General features: G+C 46.4%; 1 protein-coding gene across 2 annotated transcripts in view; it reads left to right on the forward strand.

The window, feature by feature from the left end:
- LOC135244955 (uncharacterized) overlaps positions 1 to 21732 on the forward strand; it is a 50166-nt gene that overhangs the window by 20773 nt on the left and 7661 nt on the right. For both annotated transcript variants that reach the window (XM_064317654.1, XM_064317655.1), the window contains 10 exons: positions 11691 to 11779; positions 12231 to 12360; positions 12566 to 12639; positions 13687 to 13792; positions 14991 to 15149; positions 16014 to 16131; positions 16815 to 16876; positions 17204 to 17329; positions 17771 to 17859; positions 21442 to 21519. In XM_064317654.1, the coding sequence (XP_064173724.1) occupies positions 11768 to 11779; positions 12231 to 12360; positions 12566 to 12639; positions 13687 to 13792; positions 14991 to 15149; positions 16014 to 16131; positions 16815 to 16876; positions 17204 to 17329; positions 17771 to 17859; positions 21442 to 21519 (954 nt within the window). In that variant the 5' untranslated portion in view covers positions 11691 to 11767. The remainder of the gene's footprint in view (positions 1 to 11690; positions 11780 to 12230; positions 12361 to 12565; positions 12640 to 13686; positions 13793 to 14990; positions 15150 to 16013; positions 16132 to 16814; positions 16877 to 17203; positions 17330 to 17770; positions 17860 to 21441; positions 21520 to 21732) is intronic.

Below are 21732 nucleotides of genomic sequence, written 5' to 3' on the forward strand. Positions count from 1 at the left end.
GCGTGCCAGTAAGCTCCCCTGCGTTGTAGTGACACCTAGTGGCGACTGACAGAAGTTCAGGTCAATGCAGCGTGCCAGATCCCCAGTCAACTGCTATGCTTTTTTGGATTGAAGGGCTCTATCACTTTTTAAGGCTCAATATACAAATTCATTTTCATATAAAGTAAAAACAGTATTTATTAATGTCAAATAGAAAACATGCACAATATTAAGAAAGGCATCAACAGTCATTACAGAGCCAAGGCCTAACCACACAGCAGGACTCTGAAGAGAAAATGTCTACTATAGAGAAGACTGGTCAACTCCTGGATATCTGGAGCTTAAAGAATGTAAATAGCCATTACCAACATGAGGCCACCTCGAGAAGAAAGTGACAGTATGCTTACAGTGATTATATGCATTAAACCACCTGTCCACATTTACTATATTAGTATGCCCCACCCCCCCATCCTCATGACCCTTGTCCAATTTAATGTCTTCTCTCAACCCCGCACCCCTCACTCAATCTGTTTAAGCGATCACACACTGCAGAAATGTGTGTTTACTGTAGATTCATAAAGGGGTCCATAAAGGAGGTACTGTGGGGCTTTAATGAAGTCCTATGCAGTCATGTGTCTGACAGTCAGTTCATATCCTCCTCTGGCCTCCTGCTGCACAACACTCTGCTATCTAAACAGGCCCGAGAGTCTTTAATCAACCCCAGAACACCCCCAACCCCCCAACCATACACACCCACACACACACTTACACACATGCATGCACACACACACACACACACACACGTACACGCACGCACTCGCACACACACACCTACACAGACACACCCGCATGCACACACACAAACGTGCACACATACACACACACAATCATGCACACACATGCACACACACACAAACACACGCTTGTGTGCACACACACACACACATACATGCATACACACTTTAACATGTATACACCACATGACATTATTTTTTTTACTCAAAATTAAGAAAAAGACAATGTCAATTGAATCTAGGCATTAAACAAATTTTGTTGAGATGAAAAATAATGAATAAATTGTATCAGTGAAGAAAACCAACTTGTACAACAACACCGTTGAAAAGAGAATAACATTTGCATGTTGAAACTTTAATATCTCTGGATGAGACTAACAATGCACTGAGATCATTAACACCCACGCAGTAGTGAAACTGGCCTTCATCAGGGTATTAGCACCCTCCTTTGTAATACAATCTCCCTTTTTATGCACACGGGGATTCATTACATGCCTGCACCAGATCCAAACAGCCTTCCCAGGCACAAGCTTTCTGCAGTTCACTCACCGCCAGCTTGTTTACAAAGCATGCAGACTCTCTCTTAAGACAGAATGTCCCTTTGAAAACACTGGTGAATTGCTCAATCACAAATTAAAACAGAAAAAAACCCACTCTCTTGACAATTTAGTACCGACCGTGACAAACAACTGACAAACGTGTACGTATTTAGATCCGTCCTTACGGCGGATTACGTTTCATGAGGGCTGCTGGAACCGCGGCGAGTTATTTTATGGTGTTGTGTGGAATCGGCGGGTCAGGTCAGGCGCCGCGCGTAAACGCGTATAGCGTTACACGCGCAGGACTCTGGCGGCGGCGGCGGCGACTACCAGCAGCTGCCGTCCGGGTCTGAGCGCCCTGTGTGCACAGCCGGTGAGAAACACGCTCGTATTCCATCCCATTACATTACATTACAGGCATTTAGCAGACGCTCTTATCCAGAGCGACTTACACAACTTTTACATAGCATTTTACATTGTATCCATTTATACAGCTGGATATACACTGAAGCAATGCAGGTTAAGTACCTTGCTCAAGGGTACAACGGCAGTGTCCTTACCCGGGAATCGAACCTGCGACCTTTCGGTTACAAGCCCAGTTCCTTACCCACTGTGCTACACTCTGTCCGTTCCTGTTCCCGACCCAGAGGGAAAAAGGAGCCACAGCGGCCTCTCTGTGCGGGGGGGGAAAAAGCGGCCTCGCTCTCGTGATTGTCTGGTAACCTTTAGTTTAAAAGGTTTAGGGGGTTTAGAGTCCCCGTTGGCTGTTTCCGTGAGAAACGGGGGCTGTTTTAAGCCTGTGCGCCTGAAACATGGCCTCTGTCTGGGGCCGAGCGCAGCCTGTCCTCCCATTTCCATTTTCCCCTGAAGAATGCAGGACGTCTGGAGGAACCGGGATCAGCAAAGGTCACCGAGGCCAGGGCTGTGCCAGGCTGACTCAGAGAGCTGTGTGTGTGTGTGTGTGTGTGTATGGTGCATATTTGAGTGTGTGTGTGTGTGTGTGTGTGTGGTGCATATTTGAGTGTGTGTGTGTGCATGTATATCATGCATATATATGTGTGTGTGCATGTGGTGCATTTGTGCATATATGTGTGTGCGTGTGTGGGTGCATGAATCTGTTGCGTGTGTGTGTGCATGTGTACCGTGCACATATACGAGTGTGTGTGTGGTGCATATACGTGTGTGTGCGTGTGTGCAGGTGTGTGTATGTGGTGCGTGTGTGTGTGTGTGTGTGTGTGTGTGTGCATGTGTGTGTGCGCAATCAATGCATGTGTACACACTTGGATGAGACAGCGTGCGCATAGTATGTGTGTGCATGCACACATATACATGGATTTGTGCATGTAATTAATAGCACACATAAATTGGGGTTAACTTTTTTTCCCGATTATCCGTACAGTTAGTGCACATGATTCTTGTGCGGCTCACAGGAAGTGATGTGTGCGATTTGCATACGGCTCACAGGAAGTGATGCGCAAACGTGCCCAGGTGCAGGCAGCCTTTCCGAAAGCAGGGGGGCACACGGATCCTTTCCTGCTTCCGGCACAGAGACGCGGGGAACAGGAGCAGACAGAGAGGGAACAGGAGCAGACGGAGAGGGAACAGGAGCAGACGGAGAGGGAACAGGAGCAGACAGAGAGGGGGAACAGAGACGCAGGGAACAGGAGCAGACAGAGAGGGATCAGAGACACAGGGAACAGGAGCAGACAGTGAGGGAACAGGAGCAGACGGAGAGGGAACAGGAGCAGACGGAGAGGGAACAGGAGCAGACAGAGAGGGGGAACAGAGACGCAGGGAACAGGAGCAGACAGAGAGGAATCAGAGACACGGGGAACAGGAGCAGACAGAGAGGGAACAGAGATGCAGGGAACAGGAGCACACAGAGAGGGAACAGAGATGCAGGGAACAGGAGCAGACAGAGAGGGGGAACAGAGACGCAGGGAACAGGAGCAGACAGAGAGGGGGAACAGAGATGCAGGGAACAGGAGCAGACAGAGAGGGGGAACAGAGACGCAGGGAACAGGAGCAGACAGAGAGGGAACAGAGATGCAGGGAACAGGAGCAGACAGAGAGGGGGCACAGAGACGCAGGGAACAGGAGCAAACAGAGAGGGAACAGAGATGCAGGGAACAGGAGCAGACAGAGAGGGAACAGAGATGCAGGGAACAGGAGCAGACAGAGAGGGAACAGAGACGCAGGGAACAGGAGCAGACAGAGAGGGAACAGAGATGCAGGGAACAGGAGCAGACAGAGAGGGGGAACAGAGACGCAGGGAACAGGAGCAGACAGAGAGGGAACAGAGACGCAGGGAACAGGAGCAGACAGAGAGGGAACAGAGATCCAGGGAACAGGAGCAGACAGAGAGGGGGAACAGAGATGCAGGGAACAGGAGCAGACAGAGAGGGAACAGAGACGCAGGGAACAGGAGCAGACAGAGAGGGAACAGAGATGCAGGGAACAGGAGCAGACAGAGAGGGAACAGAGACGCAGGGAACAGGAGCAGACAGAGAGGGAACAGAGATGCAGGGAACAGGAGCAGATAGAGAGGGAACAGAGATGCAGGGAACAGGAGCAGACAGAGAGGGGGATCAGAGACGCAGGGAACAGGAGCAGACAGAGAGGGAACAGAGACGCAGGGAACAGGAGCAGACAGAGAGGGAACAGAGACGCAGGGAACAGGAGCAGACAGAGAGGGAACAGAGACGCAGGGAACAGGAGCAGACAGGGGGAACATAGATGCAGGGAACAGATGCAGACAGAGGGAACAGAGACGCAGGGAACAGGAGCAGACAGAGAGGGAACAGAGACGCAGGGAACAGGAGCAGACAGAGAGGGGGATCAGAGATGCAGGGAACAGGAGCAGACAGAGAGGGATCAGAGACGCAGGGAACAGGAGCAGACAGAGAGGGGGAACAGAGACGCAGGGAACAGGAGCAGACAGAGAGGGAACAGAGACGCAGGGAACAGGAGCAGACAGAGGGAACAGAGACGCAGGGAACAGGAGCAGACAGGGGGAACATAGATGCAGGGAACAGGAGCAGACAGAGGGAACAGAGACGCAGGGAACAGGAGCAGACAGAGAGGGAACAGAGATGCAGGGAACAGGAGCAGACAGAGAGGGAACAAAGATGCAGTGCAGCATTTAACACCGCGGGCTATGGTCCCTGGAACAGGGATGCACTGGAAGGGTACGCTCAGGTTCCACCTCCCACAGCGGCGTCTGCAGAACGGACAGCGTCACGCAGAGACGAATATTGATTTATTTACGTTTCAGCCATTTCATATCTACTGCGCATTCTTCTAAGAAGCAGATGTCAGGAGTTCAACTTCTGAATGCCAGAAATATCATTCTGGATAATTTCCCCAAGGAAGTGTCTGCATTTTTCCGACCCTCTTGGACGTTTTTTTGTTATGACTAACATAACAAGGCATGGATGTTGGAACAATCAAACTGTTGCTGAGTTAACAGGGAAAAAGTGAACATACTGCATGTGTATGCAGCGTTGGGGAAACTATTCTGAAACCATAGTTGTACAGAAAAAATCTGAAAAGATTTTGTAAAAACACAAATGGATCAAAATGAAAAAGTTGTAATATTCAATATTTTCTCTGAAGTAAGTATAGTCAAATTCACCACTGGACTCAGATGGCAGTGAGAATGATAAGGTGATTTAGTTAAAACTTTAATACTAGAAAAAAAAGACATTTTAGCAAATGACATTCTAGCTGAATCTGTTGTTCACATTTGCCACCACATTTGGCTCATAAATCAGTTGGCAAGCAGCAGGACCTGACACCACTGTTGCCCCTGATCAAAAAGCTCAATTTTGGTCCCACTTAGCCAAGATAAACCAAGAAGCGGTCCACAATGGCAGACTGAAGGAGTTGAAGAAAGATTTTCTATGGAGGAATGGTCAGAGTTTCCCTCCTAATATGTTTGCTAATCTCATAAAATCACTATATAAGACCACTGAATATTGTTATTTTTGTGAGGAGATGGTACCCACAGTACTGAAAACAGGGGGTGCCAATCATTTTTAAACATTTTTTTTGAGAAATAAAATTATTTCTTGCTAAAATAAAATTTCTCTGAGCAGGTGTATCAGCATGAAATTATATAACACCCGCATTTTTATGTATATATAATAGTATATAATCTAGTTAATTATCTGTGTTGATTTTATACTATTTTGGCAATAATTACCATTACCGGTTTTCATTGCCAATAATTTCAGTGCTGAAAGCCATCATTTATTTAATGTTTTGGTTCATTTGCTCTGGTTGGTGAAGGTGAAGCGTTTCCCATCACGCCCCTGTGAGCCCTGCGGCGGTTGATTGGGTGGGGATTCGGCGAACGGCAGGGCCCGCCTCTGGCCCGCCGCGGAGCAGGACCGGGCCTGCGCGGCACGCGGGAGGCGTGAGAACCCGCCAAAATCATTATTCTCCGGTTGAAGCGCCGGGCCGGGGCGAGCCAGGAGGGGCGGTCCCCGTCCCGCCACGACCAACCGAATCGAATGAGTCAGAGCGCTCAGAGCGCTCGCGGGGCAGAACCACAAGGGCATGAGTTCGGAATGGAGATGGGGAAAAAAAAGCCTTCTTCACAGATACTCTATGTGTTTACCAGATATTCAACTTTCAAATTCATTGGCACATTATAAATATTCATGAATGAGTTTAAAAGCGCATACGTGTTATTTGATAACTGCCGCACACGATTTCCCTTCCAGAAGGTCAACGCCTTGGTTTGATTTTGGGATCCGCGTAAGAGACAATAGCCCCGACGTCCCGCTTTGCATTTGAAAGGCCCTTAATTAAAGCAGCGTTCGCTTCGAGTGTTTTGCCCGACTCGAAGCGCGGGTCCCGCTCTCTCATCCCTCGCCTCACTGCTAGGCAACACGCATCCCCGGGACGCGCTCTGCGCTGGCGGCGGCGGCGGCGGCTCCTCTCCTCGCGCAGCAGCTGACGGCGCGGCGGTTAGACCCAGGGATCCGCTGAGGAGACCACAGAGTCGCTCGCTTCCTCTTCCGTCCGCCTCGGACCTCTCTCTGGGGCCCCGGTTGCGAGGCGCCTGCCTCATGGCGCAGGTGTGTGCGCAGTGTTGCGGGCGCGGCGCCCATGGCGACGGAGGGGCGGGGCGCACGCGGGCGGAGGGGCGCGCGGCTGATCCGGAGGCTGCTCTGCTGCGCCTGCGTCCGGCCGGCGGAGAGGCAGCCCACCCCCTCGGCCGCCTGCGGGGCGCCAGCCCGCCGGGAACGGGAGGAGGAGGAGGACTGGGGGAGCGTGCGGATAACGGTGGAGGACCTGGGCACGGTCAACCCCGGCTTCGTCCCCACGGAGGACGGCGGCCCCGCGACGGTCAGGACGGCAGTGGGCCGCTCGGCCAGCCTGGTGCGGGCGTGCCAGCGGGCGTGGCAGAAGAGGAAACTCACGCCCCTCTCTTCTCTGCCCCTTCAGCCCGAGCTGAGCGTTCCCGACGGGGAGGAGGAGGAGGAGGAGGAAGAGGGGGGCGATGCCCCAGTTTTCGAGGAGGGGGAGGGGCCCGGAGACGAGGCCGACGGCGCCCTCCTCACCCTGCCGCTCATCAACCTGATCCCGCCCACGCCCTCTGACGTCATCGAGGACGACCAGTTCTTCGACGTCAACTCGGAGGAGGACAGCGCGGCGCACACGTCGGGCAGCGAGTGCGTGGACAGCGTGAGCAGCCAGGGCCTGGGGGACCAGGACAGCGTGAGCAGCCAGGGCCTGGGGGAGCAGGACAGCGTGAGCAGCCAGGGCCTGGGGGGCCTGGGGGAGCAGGACAGCGCCGGCCAGCGGTCGCCCCCGCCCGAGGCCTGGGACGGCGGGTCCGAGGGCCCTGAGGGCCCCCCCGAGGAGGGGGTGACAAAGGGCCCCCCAGCGATCACCACCACAGAGGACAACTACACCACTGGAGACAGTTTCCACGGCAACCCTGACCAGACCAAGGAGCCAATCAAAGATGCGACCAAGGAGCCAATCAAGGAGCAGGCTAAGCAAGACTTCCTGAGGAGCTCCTTTCAAGTACCTCCCCTTCCTGAATACCCAAGGAAGAGTAAGTCCCCAGTCGTCAAAAGCGGGGCAAAGTGGGGTGTCCTGGCTTGGAGGCCCCATAAAACAGAGTCTTTAAACCAGCACTGCTCTGGCAAAATCCCAGCCCCTTGCTTCTACATGGCCTCTACTAACGGTTCGTTTAAAAATATACGTATATTTTACAGGGAGCTTCAACACTGGGATAAATCTGCTACAGTTCACGGAGCAGAACTTGGGTGAGTTTTGCACGATCTCGGGGTCAAACGTGGTGTGTAATGAAAGAATCCATCATTAAACCAGAGAAATATTTATCGTAACCCATATGGATGCTGAAAGGCTCTTCACTGCATCGTACTGCTAGTGTGTCGCCAACCATAACCTCTGCTTCTAAAATAATTATAATTTTCAATGATTTTGCAATGACCTGACTGCGAATAATTAATTTCATATTTCGCTATTCTTCTCACCCTTCTTTGATTCCTGCAAGCAATTATTTTTACGAGCTGCTTTTCCTATTAGGTATTCTACATTCAGGTTAATTGATGTGGGGAGATAACATTTCTCCGACGGAAATAACGGCGAGAAGCCTTTTTAAAATAACAAGTAATATATTTTTCGACAGTGATAAATTAATTCCGTGACTGATGCAGGGCTTGTGAGCTTTGGCCGATGTTACAGAGGACAGCGACTGGCTTCATGTTCGACTCAATGATCCACATGAACAGAACCCTCCGTTCTATCCCTATCCGGGGAGAGGGAGAAGCAGGTTCAGTTAGACACGACTGGCAAGCCTGGGTCCCCTTTTGTGGTGCTGGGTCTTTCAGTGGAGCACCCTCTCCAGGGCACCCATTGTGTGCAGCAGTACATATCCTCCCTGGCTGCCTCCACCAGACTGACACCTGCTTGCTGCTCGTATACACTCCATATTACTAAGTCTGTGATGACATCATAAACTGAATTTAAATGTTGCTGAGCAACTGAGATTCGGTTCACTGGCCTAAGGAGATATACTTAGGCCTTTGCTTAGTTATAGGCTGGTGAATTGAATCATATAAATAAGCAGGATACACTCACATTGGCAAGCAGTAACACTCAATCATATTTTACTTCTGCACTACACAAAAGTAACACTGGGTGCAAAATGCACTATTTCTTCATCAGAAACCATCACAGCCAGGGCATAAAGTATCATTGGGCTTTACGTAGTGATGCAGTTGTAAGCACGGGAAATACTTTTGGAAGCTACACTGCTCCATTCAGGTTCAGGGGTCCACTGGCCCCTTTCACTTTCTGACATCAAAGGCTGCATTCGGGATAGGGGGGGGATGGAGTCTGCCCAATTCTCATATTTTTCTCCTCCTCGTCAGGGAGGATAATGAGGCTAATAAAAAGGAGCAAGGCATAATCTGGACGGACGCACACGCGCACACAGGCACACCCACACACACCCACGCCGGGCAGCTTGTAGGACGCCCCTGGCCCTCTCCTCCGTGGTTCAGGGCGCGTCTCTCAAAATTTAATACGTTGGGGCCCCCTATCAGCACCCTGTGGATGAGAACCTCAACTCCAATGAACAGTCAACAGGCCAACAACCACAACAGCCCGCAGTGCAGCGGCCATTTTGACACACTTAATCTTGGATGTGATGTCATTGTAACCTGGATCAATATATAGACATGTAGCTATATGCCACATTTCAGAATATTGTGATCAAAATGTTGCCAGAAACAGACAAGGCTTATTTTATCGAAAAGTCTAAAATATATATGGAAAATATTGTTTCAGTCTGGATGAAAACCTCACCAGGGACCCCATTCACAGACACTTTTCTATTTTTATTTAACCTTTATTTACCCGGGGTAGGTTCGCCCCAGACCCTAGCCTTGAAACCCCTTAGGAACTCCTCAGATTCCTGCAGCACCAGTCATACAGCGATTAGGGCTGTCACAAATCTAGCCAAAATCTTTCCCCTTCCACCCTTCCACCCTTCCACCCACCCCCCTGAAGGCTCAACACCTGTCTCTGCTACAACACGTACCAAATAAAAGTGAAAGCTCTCTTTGCGGGGAATCTTCATCAAAACATTGCTACGCTGCCACTTTTTTGTATGGGAACTGGAAAAGGCCAAAAGTACTAGTGTGGGAAACTGTATGAAATCGTGTGGCACTTGGGAGAGAGGCACCTGCTTGTCATATTCATATCATATTCATATTTACCTCTGTATACACATTGTGCGTTTGTTTCATGTTGTTGTTTGAGTTTCAGTAATTATTTGTGGCCAAAGTTTTTATTTTACATCGATTTATTTTAAAAAATAGGTGCAGAATTATAGTATATCAGTGCTGCTAATTAATGTTATGAAACTGTGACAATGGCAGTTGTTCCAGTTACTTTGTCTAAAAGCGTTTATTAATTAAAAAGATAATCAGATGAATCCAGTGGAAAATATAATCAAATTTTGGGGAACCGTGGAGTGTGTAGGGGGGCAACTCACAACCCATACTGGAATTTCTCCAATTTTTATTTCCAACCATTGCTTTCTGCACTGCCATCCCATGTATGTCTTTAAAGCCCTCTGCTTTCCACTGTCTGAATAAGGTGAAAAAGATACATAGGTATAGTGGGCTGTCTGTCTGGAAAAACACAACAAAAACCTCATCATAAGCGAAAAATACATTGTAAAGGTACATAAATACCCATGTGTTTATTTATTTATTTACCTCAGCATGACACAGAGTGAAAAAATGGTGATGACTTATTCTTTTAACAGAGAAGCAACTAATGAGATGGAAGCTGAAATGTGCAAGGAGAAAAGTGAGGGTATTTTTTTTTTAAATGTCCAATAACTGTACGAATTACAAAACACAAAAAAAACCTCACTCTGACCCCTTGTGTAAAACAAAGTTTCTTCACTCGTATGTATTTTTACCACGTTAAAGTACGTAAGGTGAGGTCACTAGTGAAAGGCCTTTTCTGAAGCCCGTGGCGAAGCACCCTCCGCAGTCCTGGTTCACAGACGAATCTTGTAAAGCGCAGACAGAATTCCGCAGCTGACACAGCTAAAGCAATTACAGCTCTTATCCGATCCTGGCTCCGCGAATTCCCCCCCGATGTCAAACGGGGCTTTCAGAAATCCAGCCAAAAATGCAAACCATGTGGCAGAGGAAAAGACACCGAATTCTGCTAATTAAACAAGTTTGAAAGGCCTTTCATTTATTGGCAGTTTTATTTATTTATTTGACTTATCTCGTTTTCAAATTTCCCTGTTTGTGCGTTTCATGACTGGTTATTGAGAGCAGTACGCATATGAGCGAACTGGATAGGCCCTGAGTCACATGTTCTAATGCTTTGATAGACACTTTTAAAGTGCCTATCAAGCTTTTTTTTGCCTCAGTTCTTCATAAGCAGTTCATTCTCTGACAATGAGTGATACAGAAAGTTGAAACCATTGATTTTTGGAATAACAATTAAGAACAACAAGCTTTGGAATTCTCACCGTCAGAGACATAAAGAACATTTCCAGACCAATATATTTATTCCATAACGATCAGAAATCAATACATAGATAATTATATCAGATAAAAGTTAGTCATTGCATGCCTGTGCTAAGAAAAGGACACCAGCTACTGACATATGGAGTGACTTCAAGCTCGGACAACATGGTGTGGGAAAGCTATCAGCTTTCTATCTGTGGGAAAGCAGTCTGCGTCAAAACTATTTTATCGGCCAATCAGAGCTGAACATGTCCGAGCAGCCAAAAACGGCGACAGTCCAACAATATCAAGTCAAGGCCATGTCAAGTGCCACCTAGCAGTCCCACCATGAGTGAGCAAGCCTGCATGTTAGATGTCATGATCCCATGATTAGACCCTGTATCAGAAATATTAAAATTAGGACACTGATCATTGGTGTTCCCTTGAATATGAGCTTTTCTTTTTTAGTAAAGATAAATACAAAACTGATACAGAAACCAAGAAGCTTTTCACATCCAAGACCATGCTAGCGTCAGAGTCAGTGATCCTCGCAGTGTTTCTTTCCATACAGAAACATTCAGAAAATTCCCAACCAGAAATCTCAATAATGATGTTCCTTATTAGGTTTCTTTTCCAGATCTGTCAAAAAATTTCAAGCATGTTTAGCTTCTCAGACATAAGCCCCCTGGGGGGGAAGTCTTCATGGGAAATCTTTCTGAAGCCGTCCCTAAAATTCATTTCAAGGCTGTCGGGATGGGTGGGGGTTCGGAGGTATGTTTTTTTTAATCACTGTGCTTTTGCCAGCAAGGAAAAAATCGGCTCTGTTTGAATTGCGATTTCTTTCCCTCTCCCTTTAGATGACCTGAACAACAAGGATGTGAATAACCACGAGCTTCTGAAGGCCAAGCTGCGACTGCTGCCTCTCGACGCCAAGATGGAACTTCGGGTGAGTCAGGAGCCATACATGTTTAAACAGTCTGACCCTCTGTGCTTTGCCTGAGGAAAGAAGGGGTTTGGGGATCTCGGTGCCCATCCACAACACCATGTACTGAATCAATTACTCCCAGAGGGCATCAAAACATGAGGCAGAGTCTGGGTTCTGAAGTAACTATCTATAAATGTCAGACGAGCAAGGCCTCAGAAAACGCATGACTGAGCTGTCAGTTACAGTACCAACTGGGTACAGCTAATCAAAAGATTTTTGTCATCGCAGAACAAAGGCAAATATGATTGGATCAATTTAGTTAGTCGGTGATGAGGTACAACAGCTTCCCCCATTTCGGGGCCCAGAGCGTTCATTCTCTATTCACTGAGAATGGCGCTCATGTTGATGTTTGAAATGCTTAAGTGGGTGACATTAAACAGAGCATAAACAGCTCGCTCTGGATGACTCTCAGAAACCAGCTGCTCGGACGTGCAGCCTGGGGGACAACGTCACCAGAAGCCACACCTACCACTCCGTGACCACGCGGTCAGAGGAGATGCCAGAGGAGGAGGGATCGCCGCGGCAACGACGGATAACCGTTGGTAAGGGGGTGGGGGGGCAGCACTGTGGCAGATCTTATACTATAGTTCTTATTGTTTAAAGCCCTTTCTGCACTGTATATTCCATAACCTGCCTGTATATGCCCACATATTTATGTTTGTTTGGTGCGTCCCAGTTGTACAGCCATACTGGAGCAGCAGTCAGATCCTGTCCTTCCAACTTAATAGTGCGTTGTCTCTGTTTCAGCCTCATACATCCCTCAAACCAAGGACAGGAACGGAAACTTCGCAGGAAAGGCAAACTACGGAGACTCAGGCAGGGTAGGGTCTTCCCCTGCGGCTTAACTATGAGTTTATCATCGCATAATTATCCAGCGAAGAACAACAAAGTTGTGTTCAGATTTCAGAACTACTCCAACCTACTTAGAATAATGATCCCACAAATCTGCTTAGGGGTTTTCTGTCCAAGTTTTCTTGTGTGCTGAAATTATACTGTCAGTATCCATGGTGATGTACGTTCAACAGGGAAAAAGGCAGATCTCGGGTGAAATCTGTTGTGACAACATCCTGTTCAATACAGGAACCATAGTGGATATTGTATTACTGTACATCCATTATGTCCAAAATGGGTGTCATATCGGATCATAATTTATTCCTCAGCAATATATGCGTTCATTTCCTTCAGGGTAACGGTTCTGTTTAGCTTTTGATGTCTGAAATGGGGACACACAACCAGTAACCCAGTGAGATACAGTAACGCAGTCTGTCCATTATAAGAAGAATTGCTTTCTGAAAGCAGCCGCATGCTAAATGCTGTTTGATTAGGGATAAAGGTCAGGATGTCAGGAGAATGTCCATTTGCACGTCAGTTTAAATTAAGCGATGCGTGCGGCCCAGTGCCTCTTGCCAAGGATCATTTGGCAGGAAGGAGTCCTCTTGAAGTTGCAGGAGTTCAAGACAATTACGATCAATTTCAGCGTGAGTGAAATCTTTAAGAAAACCGAGCTCCCCTGTAATCAAATTTCTTCAAAACAGTATTTAAACGTTTACACACAATTATATATACACACTCAGACGCACATGCACACACATGCACAAAGACACTTACAGTGCATTCCTAAGTCATTCCGCATCAGGAAAAATGAAGTGTGTGTGTGTGTGTGTGTCTGTGGGCATGTGCGTGTGTGTTTGTGTGTGTGTGTGTGTGTGCGTGTGTGTCTGTGGGCATGTGCGTGTGTGTTTGTGTGTGTGTGTGTGTGTGTGCGTGCGTGTTTGTGTGTGTATGCGTGTGTGCGTGCGGGCATGTGCGCGTGTGTCTGTGTGTGTGTGTGTTTGCACGTGTGTGTGCGTGCGTGTGTGTGTGTGTAGCACTCAGGGGGAGATCGTGCCAAGCCTTTGGTGGAGCTGGACACAGAGGGGGTCTGTCGATGGTTCGCCAGCATTGGACTGCAGAAATGCCTTCCTTTCATCAGAGGTGAGGCAGCAGGCCCTGTCAGGCCACCCCCACACACATTTTTATACAAAACGCTGTCTCAAGTCTTCATCCACTCACAGCTGTTGCTTTTTTATCTCTGCTATTTTTTTTTTCATCTGTTGTGAATGATCTCTTAAACTGCAAAGAGAAAAGCCAGTGTGGTACAGACATAGTTAGTGCTTAGAAGCAAACACTGAAAAAGTGAATAATTGAGTGCTCTGAAAATCAAAAGCTACATAGTAGGTCTAGGAGAGTGAGCCATCGATTCCTTAGTAAAAATTAACTGTAATAGCAGAAAATGCACAGGCGGGGAAATGTACGTCTTTCTGGGCCTTTGCTAAGGAGGATATACAGACTTACTACCTTTGGCTCCTTGAAGTAATAAAAATATAATTGGGCAGATATTAAAACTCATTTTTAGTGCTTGCACGCATTTCATTAGGCTACATAGATGGAAACTGCGCAGGCTGTTGAAGGAAAGTGGTTGTACGGATCTGATACACGCTAAGCATGAAGGCAGTCGTCTCTAACTGGAACCAGCAGCTCTTTTTTCTCACTTCGTTGTACGAAATGGAGACAACGGTTTCTGTCCAGTCAAATGAACCTTTGGGTTTTCTACAGCAAAACGATCTCTGTGGTGATGAAGTGTAAACGTCACATGTGATAATGTGTTCTCCTTATTTTGTGGGCGGTATAGTGGTGCAGTGAACATTACTGTCGCCTCGCAGTAAGAAGGTACTGAGTTTAAATCCTGGCTGAGGGCTTTTCTGTGTGGAGTTGGCTTGTTCTCCCCGTGTCCATTTGTATGCCCACTCCTCCCACAGTACAAAAACATGTAGCAGGCTAATTGGAGACTCTAAATTGCCTGTAGGTCTGAGTGTGTGAGTGTGTTGGCCCTGCGATGGATTGGCGACCTGCCCAGAGTTCATTTCTGCCTCTCCCCCACTGCATGCTGGGATAGGCTCCAGCCCCTGCGTGACCCTGACCAGGAGTAAACGGTTAAAGAAAATGGATGGAAGGATGGTTGGCCTTATTTTAAAACACTTCGGCAGGTTAAAAGAAAATTCTTGTCAGAAAGGTTTATAAAGCTTATTCTTTATAGTGGTTTGTAGGTGAATCACTACCTAAGCAATCACAATTTCTTTTCTTTTTTTTTTCCCACAAAGCTCCAAGAACATTTTTCCATTGTGTTTCACAGGAGCCAATCTGTGCGGGTCCCATATTGCAACCGTTGACCCCAATATCCTGGAGGTCCTTCACGTGTCGGCTCTGGAGGAGAGAGAACTGCTGCTCTCAGCGATCTATAAGGAACTCCATCCCCCAGACAGCACCACAGAAAAACTGGACACCCTACTAGGTAACATGACCCCCAACCACCTAATTTTGTTAAAGCATTCAGTATTAGCTGCAAATTTTTACAAACACAGATATTAATGGTAGCTCCCAACATACATTTAGCCGACACTCTTTTCCTCCTTACACTGCTTACATTCTAACATATCATCACTTGTAATTGCAGCTAATGTGCTCCTCTGACTTATAAATGATGGTGCAAACCACATGGAAATTTTACTTACATCAGTACATGAACATACTCCAAATGTCTCTCAAAATCAAGCAGTAATTTATGAACACAAGCCATTCTCTTGAAACATGATGTAAACACACCAGCTACACCGTCTGAACAGATACAAATAAAATCATAGCACAGAATAAAATTATGAGGCGAGCCTTGTTTCAACTTTTAATAAAATCTATCTGGTTGTATAAAATATAAAAAATTTTATACAGCTGGATATTTACTGAAGCAATTAAAACTACGCATCTTGCTCAAAGGTGCACCTGAAGTGCCCCAACTGAAAGCCTAGCTCTGGAACAATTATGTTACACCACCGCAAAAATATACTTTTCCGTTACTATTTTCACATGATTTCTGTAATGAATACAGACAGTTTAATACGGATTTAGATTTCAAAATGTATGGAAATGTTGCAAGCATTAATTTCTTACTGATTTTCTACCATTTTACTTTTTATAATCTGCCCTTGACTCAAAAAAGAGTAATGAAACAATTTACTGGAGCACTTCAGTGTTTTACTAACACTATTAACACTGAAGGTGAAGGTCTGGTGATCAAATGTAAAATATTTTCTAATATGTGTGTGTGCGTGTGTGCGTGTGTGTGTGTGTGTGCATGTGGGTATGTGTTTTTGTTTTGCAGAATCCATTGGTCCCCACAATGTTGAGAAATTCACTGCTGCTTTAGTCTCTATGAGCAAATCCAAATCCTCCCCTCACGTCAACTGCGTCAGCTCTTCTCGCTCCTCCTTTAAGTTCAGGTGACACTCTCTCGCAGATGTCCCAATTTTAGTTCAATTTTACGCAAAATAAACAAATAAATAAAAAGAAAATTCTGAAAGAGCTGACAATGCCAAATAGCAAGGAAGTTCAAGTAATAATACCATGACTGCTGACTTGTACGAAGTTTCTTGAGTGCTTTCCAGCACTGCTTTTAAAATAATTTTAAAAATAATATTTGTGCTGCTTCTAAAAATAATACTTGAGCTGTACCATACATGGATTTTTTCCAGACAAAATAAATTCAGTACTTCACAAAATACCTTCAGAATGCAATATTTGCAGCTATTTTAAATTACTCAATTTTGTTTTTACCATAGCACGCAAGCACATTTTCTACTGAGCTTTTAGGTAGTCTAAAAATAGCTGATAACAGATACAATTATTTTTATTTGTATTCAACAGAAAAGAATCTAGAACTGGCCTATACTTTGTCATTCTATGTCATTAGGAAGCTTGATCAAAGGCACCATTCTCTACAGATTTGGCCTGTGGCTAAAACTTTGAACATATTTATTCTACTGAAGTGTGGTTTTTGAATTATTACGTTATTACGAATTATGTGAAGGACAACGTTTTGGAGCTCAGGTTAAATTTGTTTTATTAATTTAATTTGTTTATTCATGCGAAGTTGCTTGAAACTCCGTTATCTTTCCCCTCAAAGAGACAGGAGCCGACTTTCCACCATACAGAGGAGCTCTCACCTGGTAGAGATAACCATACACGGTAAGGCTGCACTTTTACAACACAGTGCCTTTAAGACATCAAAGACATCACATTTAGTTCGTATCGGATGCTAGCTTCTCATCATTATTGAGTCAAAACAAAATTTGTCACAGTCTCGCAGTAATTAAATTAGGTTATTTTTATTGGCCTGCTTGTTATTTTAGGCTGCTACGGGACATTATAACCAAGCCTGGTGGATTAGACATCATGCTGGGATAATAATAATTAGACGTGGCAACAAAAGGTCACAGTCCGCAAGAACTATGGAAAATCACGCTCGAATGTAAAACGCGCGTAAAACACGGCCCGGGTGGGCTTGGGTTTCAGCTCTGGAGCAGATCGTTCACCTGAGAACGCCTAAGGACACCACCGTGGGGAAAGTGATGGAGTCCTGCCTGAAAACACTGGGAGTGACAGACAGCAGAGAGCTCTTCAGCCTCAGGAGCAAACTGGGTAACTGTAGATTTGGGCTTCGGGTGAAACATTTCCGTTTTTAACAACTTTGCGCTTCTCTTACAAAGCTGGCGTTCCCTAAAGACGTGTCAGCGCATGCACTGTTAACTGCGTGTATCCTGCTCAATGCGGAATGACGCACAGTAGCATGTTCTGTAAAACGGACTGTGAACAAGTCACTGAACTCGAAGTTACTGACATAAGGTCAACCCTCTGAATGCTCTTGTACACTGGTTTCTGAACAATTTAAAAGAAGTGGATTTCTAAATATCTTGATAAAGACGCGCGTCTTTGGAAATGTTTAAATGTTATGATGATGCACATATATGATGGGACTTACACAAGAAGGCTTTCAAAATGCGCTTTAGATAAAAAGTGACCGTGTTCAAATTTGAACCATTTTGAGTTGACTGAAATTAACAGACTCTTTTTTTTTTGCAGGGCCGTTGGCTGAACTCTCATTCGACCAACAGATTGGGGATCTGCTCGGCTCAGAAAAGAGACTGCTGGAGCTAAACTTGTTTAAAAAGGTAAAATATGAACTGTCACCTAATTTTCTGAGCATATTCACAAACAAGTGTTTCATTACATTACATTACATTATAGGCATTTAGCAGACGCTCTTATCCAGAGCGACGTACAACAAGTGCATAGGTTTCATGATGTAGAGGCGCAAAAGAAACACTAGAGTGAAGTAAGGATCGTAGTGCCAGAAGTGACCACATCGATCAGGACTCCAACCCTGTAGAGTAAGCTTGTTCAGCAAGCAAGAATCCTACCAAGTACAAACTAGCACTGGAATCACACCTAATCATACAAAAACAATCCTGCCAGATACACTAACATAATCAAATTATCCTAGCTAGATACAGTGAGCTGAACTATAGGCTAGAGAGGGGTGGGGAGAGGTGCAGCCTGAAGAGATGAGTCTTCAGTCTGCGTTTGAAAGTGGTGAGATTCTCTGCTGTTCTGACCGTCACGGGGAGTCATTCCACCAGCGAGGGGCCAGGACAGACAGCAGACGGGAGCGGGAAGTGCAGACGCGAAGAGGGGAGGTGCCAAGCGTCCAGAGGTGGCCGAACGGAGAGGTCTGGCTGGTGTGTAGGGTCTGATGATCCTCTGAATGTACCCTGGTGCTGACCCCTTAGCTGCCTGGTATGCAAGCACCAAGGACTTAAATTTGATGCGAGCCATAACAGGCAGCCAGTGGAGGTCAGTGAGCAGGGGGGTGACATGGGAATGTCTGGGGAGGTTGTAGACCAGACGCGCTGCAGCATTCTGGATGAGCTGCAGGGGTCTGATGGCGGATGCTGGCAGACCAGCCAGTAGCGAGTTGCAGTAGTCCAAGCGGGACAGGACCATCGCTTGAACCAGGAGCTGGGTTGCGTAGGTGGTGAGGAAGGGGCGGATTCTCCGGATGTTGTACAGGAAGAACCTGCACGTTCGACTCACCGCCGTGATGTTCTGGGAGAGGGACAGTCTGTTGTCCATCACCACTCCAAGGTTTTTTGCGGTGGGTGATGATGACACCACAGTGTCCCCCAGGGAAATAGAAAAGTCGAGAAGGTTAGAGGATGGAGCAGGGATGAAGATCATCTCCGTCTTGCCTGGGTTCAGCTTAAGATGGTGGTTATCCATCCAGCTCTGGATGTCCCTCAGGCAAGCAGAGATGCGAGCAGAGACCCGAGTGTCAGAGGGCGGGAAGGAGAGAAAGAGTTGGGTGTCATCGGCATAACAATGATCTTCCCATTTTACTACACACTCATACTACACACACCCGGGAAACATACAAAAAATAAAATAAAATTATTGGCAATAGCTCGCACAACCTGTCCTTAAAGTCTAGTAAAAAGCTCAAGTGTCCCACTTTGTCAAGTGACCAAAAATCCCCAGACATTTCACTACACAAAAACACAAGTGGCAGTACAAAATAACTTAAGATCACCAAACATACAGGTGAACATGCTGCATGTTATAGGATATTTTAGTTTTCTGTGTGAATGACCAAAGCCTGCATGAAAAAGCTAAAAGAAAACAAATGCTGCCGGTCCTCTGTAACACACACGACACAAACAACTAGAGAAAGTAAAAGAACACACGAAGACTAAAACTTAAACCGATTCAGCAGGCTGCAGCATGAGCCAGCCAGCTGATAATTCAGTGAGTCACCATGTAGCCAGGGATGGGCTTTTCTAGGTGCAATCCACCAACTAACGAGCCTCCTCCACAGTAGCTGCACCCGGATTTCAATTTTTGGATTATTGGACCAAAATAATTTTGGCTGGGCATGTTAATTGTAGAAATTAGGCTAACTGTTTGCACACTCAGTGTCCTTTATTTCATTCATTTACAGTTAGTGTTATGGTTCTGTCATGCCAAATATGCACCGTTTGCCATTTTTGTGCTACTAGTGTCACAAACAGCTGACCAGCTTTTCTAAACCGTTATTGCCGCATGCATTCTACACAGATGGAAGCCGATGCGTTGCTATAGCGATATAGAACGCTGGGTGAAAAAAAGACCGATTTCTGAGCAACATCGCAGCATGCAACCCTGGAGTAGCATATTCAATATTTTGCTAAATAGTTTTTTACAAAATCGATACCAATCTTAAATGATTATCTGGATGATTAGGGCAGTTGATTGACATCGAATACACCACATTTCCAAAAGTATGTGAACACCTGCACATCACACCCATATGTACTTCATTCCAAAACCATGGTCATTAATATGGAGTTCAATGTGTAACATCTTGCTGCTGTAACAGCCTCCATTCTTCTGGGAAGGCTTTCCAGTATATTTTGGAACATGGCTGTGGGGATTCGCATCCATTTGGAAGATGTTGGACGTACAGTAAGCCCTGGCTTGCAGCTGGCATTCCAACTCATCCCAATGGTGTTTGATGGGGTAGAGGTCAGGGCTCTGTGCAGGCCAGTCAAATTCTTCGCCACAAAACCCAGCAAATCCTTTCTTTCACGGACTTTGCTTAGTGCACAGAGGCACTGTAATGCTGAAACAGGAAAGGGCCTTCCCCAGCCTGTCATTGTATGGTGTAGCATTAAAATGTCCCTTCACTGGAACCTAGGGGCCTAGCCCAAACCATGAAAAACAGCCCCAGAGCATTATTCCTCCTTCACCACACTTTACAGTTGGCACTATTCGGGCCAGTACAGTTGGCACTATGCATTTTGCCAAACCCAGATTTGTCCGTCAGACTGCCAGATGGTGAAGCATGATTAATCACTCCAGAGAATGCATTTCCACTGCTCCAGAGTCCAATGGCGGTGTGCTTTACAGCACTCCAGCCGACGCTTGGCATTGCGCATGGTGATCTTAGGCTTGTGTATGGCTGCTCGGCTATGAAAACCCATTTCATGAAGCTCTTGACAAAAAGCTCTTCCATTAATATTATTTCCAGATATAGTTTGGAACTCTGTAGTGAGTGCTGCAATCAAGGACAGATGATTTTTGCACGCTTCAACACCCTGAAGCCCTGTTCTGTGAGCTTGTGCCGCCTACTGCTTTGTGGCTACCACTCTGTTGCTGCTCCTATACTTATAACACAATAACAGCACTTACAGTTGACTGGGGCAGCACTAGTAGAACAGCTCTTGTTGCAAAGGTGGCATCCTATGACAGCGCCACGTTTCCCTCCCACAGTCTAAAGACATGCAGGTAGGCTAACTGGAGACTCTAAATTGCCCATAGGTAAGAGTGTGTGAGTGAATGGTGTGTGAGCCCTGTGATAGACTGGCGGCAGAGTGCATTCCAGTCCAGGAATCCGGCCTCTCGCCCAATGCACGCTGGGATAGGCTCCACCACCCCCCTCCCCCACCCCATGACCAAGCCCAGAATAAGCGGGCATAGATGATGGATGGATGGATGGACTACAGCTTGAATCCACCCTCTACCTTCATGTGTCATAGTGACTATAGAGTGAGAAAATATGAGAAGCTATCATTACTCTACAATGATTGGAGGTACTATCCACTGTTTAGCTGCTAACTGCATGTTTATGTTAAAAACCACAGTGTGGTTTGCCAACACCACCCAGGGGAACCAAGACATCTGTCACCCAAAAATAAATGCTTCCCATCAAAAACCTGCAGGGTAACCACAGGACCAAAGAGGAGAAGATCCGAGAGCTAAACCAACATGTGGACTCACTTCAAAATGTCATTCACCAGGTACAACTGCACTGTAATCCTAAGCACAGCATAAGTATGTTTTAGTACTTGTGCCAGCCTGTATAAACTGTCACAAGCTGTGCTGTCACCAATATACAAAACCTCATCATAAGTACCATGACATCCTGATCTATGTGGTAACGTCATTTGTGACAGCAATTGGGACATAATAATAACCTAAAGCAGTTAATGTTAGTTGACATAAGAGCTTAT

This window comes from Anguilla rostrata, chromosome 18 (assembly GCF_018555375.3).
Source record: "Anguilla rostrata isolate EN2019 chromosome 18, ASM1855537v3, whole genome shotgun sequence".
Lineage (NCBI taxonomy): Eukaryota > Metazoa > Chordata > Actinopteri > Anguilliformes > Anguillidae > Anguilla > Anguilla rostrata.